Below are 1,827 nucleotides of genomic sequence, written 5' to 3'. Positions count from 1 at the left end.
TGTATACTCTTGGAAGTCAAGCTTCCTCTGTGCAAGGTGCCGTGTGCCCCGTCACAAGGTCGGTGACCTTACGTAAGCTTCCTCTAAGCAAAGAGCTACGGCAGCTGTGATTATTTTAATCCTTAGGTCATTGCTCATCAACGAGGATAAACTTGCTTCAATATCAGTGTTGATATTTAAATACGAACAGTGCCCTAGGAATATAAGGTCGATAGAATTTGACCCACACCGCATTAATCAGGGTTAAAATTAAAGATAGCAACAAAACAGTTATAGCTATTTTTATACTCCGATTCTGAATTAATCACTTTTTAAGCAAAGTACTTGCTGCCATTGAACTATTCCTCAATGCGTTTGTTGCGCGAAATACACTTCTCGAAACCTTCGCCATGGCGCGGAACAGTTGCAGCCTGGAATTTGACGTGGTATGGAGTATGTAGCCTGCCCATGAAATCCAATAGACTCGTCCTTGGCAAATATGATTTTCGTGACATCTTTATGTTGTCACGCTTCTATTTATACGCCACAATCTCAATCAATTGTCTGGTGGTGATTTTCTCCGCAAGGTTTGTGATATAATAGTTTTGTCTAGGTTGGCATACTATGCATCGTGCATCGCGTAAGGTTCAGAGGTCCTGGCGCTAACGAGCTTGAAACCGTGTGACATGCGGCACGCATAGTCGTGCGCTACCGAATGTTTATGAAAGGTAGCGGGGGACAAAATTTAATCTAAATCAGGCATCGTTACCGAGTCCACATTTAGCAGTGCTAAATTAGCACCATTGTACGTTTCGATACTGGCAGCAATGTCCTAAAGTTCTGATAAATCTCCGCACATGAGCTTTTTACTTCAAGTACAACTTAGGCATCTTTTCATCGACACTGCTAACGTTGGGATTCACATAAGAATCAGCTCACCACATACATTTGCCACACGAAAGGTTCCATTTTTTTGGTTTAGCAGATTTATCTCGGTTAGCAAAGAAAACTTTGGTGATCTCCGTCACGTCGTTACTTGCCTACAACGCAAAGAAATTCACTGACCGGCGTTCCGATTGAGCCCATTTGCTGGCTGGACTTACGAGCTCTCTAACTTGGTCGTGCACGTCTCAAAGAGCGCGCTGTACGAGAAAAAACAGAAGAAACGCTAAAGGAAAGGCGTGGGAAGATCTGAAGAACGCTCACAACGAGTTCTACACGTCGCATCGGCCGTCTTTAGTCTCTGCCGAATAAGATCAGGATCACTTGTTATTTGACTCATCGATTTACCTTTGATACCTATTGCTGGATTTGAGAAATAGCGATGGAACAAGGACTGACTTTACTAATGACAGTCACCGCCGAATACACAGAGACACAGCTTGTGTTGCTAGTGCTAAGTATCGCTGTGGTGACTGCGGCGCTACTATCTTACTTTGTCGTGGCACCTGAGTATGAAAAACGTCTAGACAAGCAGTACGCAGCAATTGTACACGCCTCGTCGGAACGCCAGGTGCATAGTCAAAAAGCGCACAATCTCCTATGTGCACGAATTGGGTTACGCAAATACAAGTCCCTCGGCGCCGAAGACGTTGGATCTAGCTCTAGTGACGATGACGGAGTGCGAACTTATAGAGTCAAGCGGCAGCTCTCACATATGCGATCCTCGCTAGCAAGCGTGTTGTCACCACATAACAGAGGTTCCGAGGATATTTTAGCTGCTCGACAGGACCGCAATTATCGACGTCGCAAAAGCGAAAGCGATGCTTCAAAACAATCTAATATACAGCGTACAGACATGCTACGCCGTCGTGTGCTGCTCCGCAAACTTGAGGAGGAGATTGCTGG

General features: G+C 45.0%; 1 protein-coding gene across 1 annotated transcript; it reads left to right on the top strand.

The window, feature by feature from the left end:
• Window positions 1-1,303: 1,303 nt before the first annotated feature.
• On the top strand, window positions 1,304-1,761 carry PHALS_11148 (uncharacterized protein; the record flags this gene model as incomplete). Its single annotated transcript, XM_024726694.1, has 2 exons — window positions 1,304-1,600; window positions 1,678-1,761. 2 exons carry the CDS (start codon window positions 1,304-1,306, stop codon window positions 1,759-1,761), a joined length of 381 nt encoding a protein of 126 aa, XP_024577344.1.
• Between the last annotated feature and the right edge of the window lie 66 nt (window positions 1,762-1,827).

The sequence above is a fragment of the Plasmopara halstedii genome (genome assembly GCF_900000015.1).
Source record: "Plasmopara halstedii genome assembly, contig: Scaffold_526, whole genome shotgun sequence".
NCBI classification, from domain to species: domain Eukaryota; phylum Oomycota; class Peronosporomycetes; order Peronosporales; family Peronosporaceae; genus Plasmopara; species Plasmopara halstedii.
Note: the sequence above shows the minus strand (reverse complement) of the source record. Positions and strands in the feature narration are given on the sequence as shown.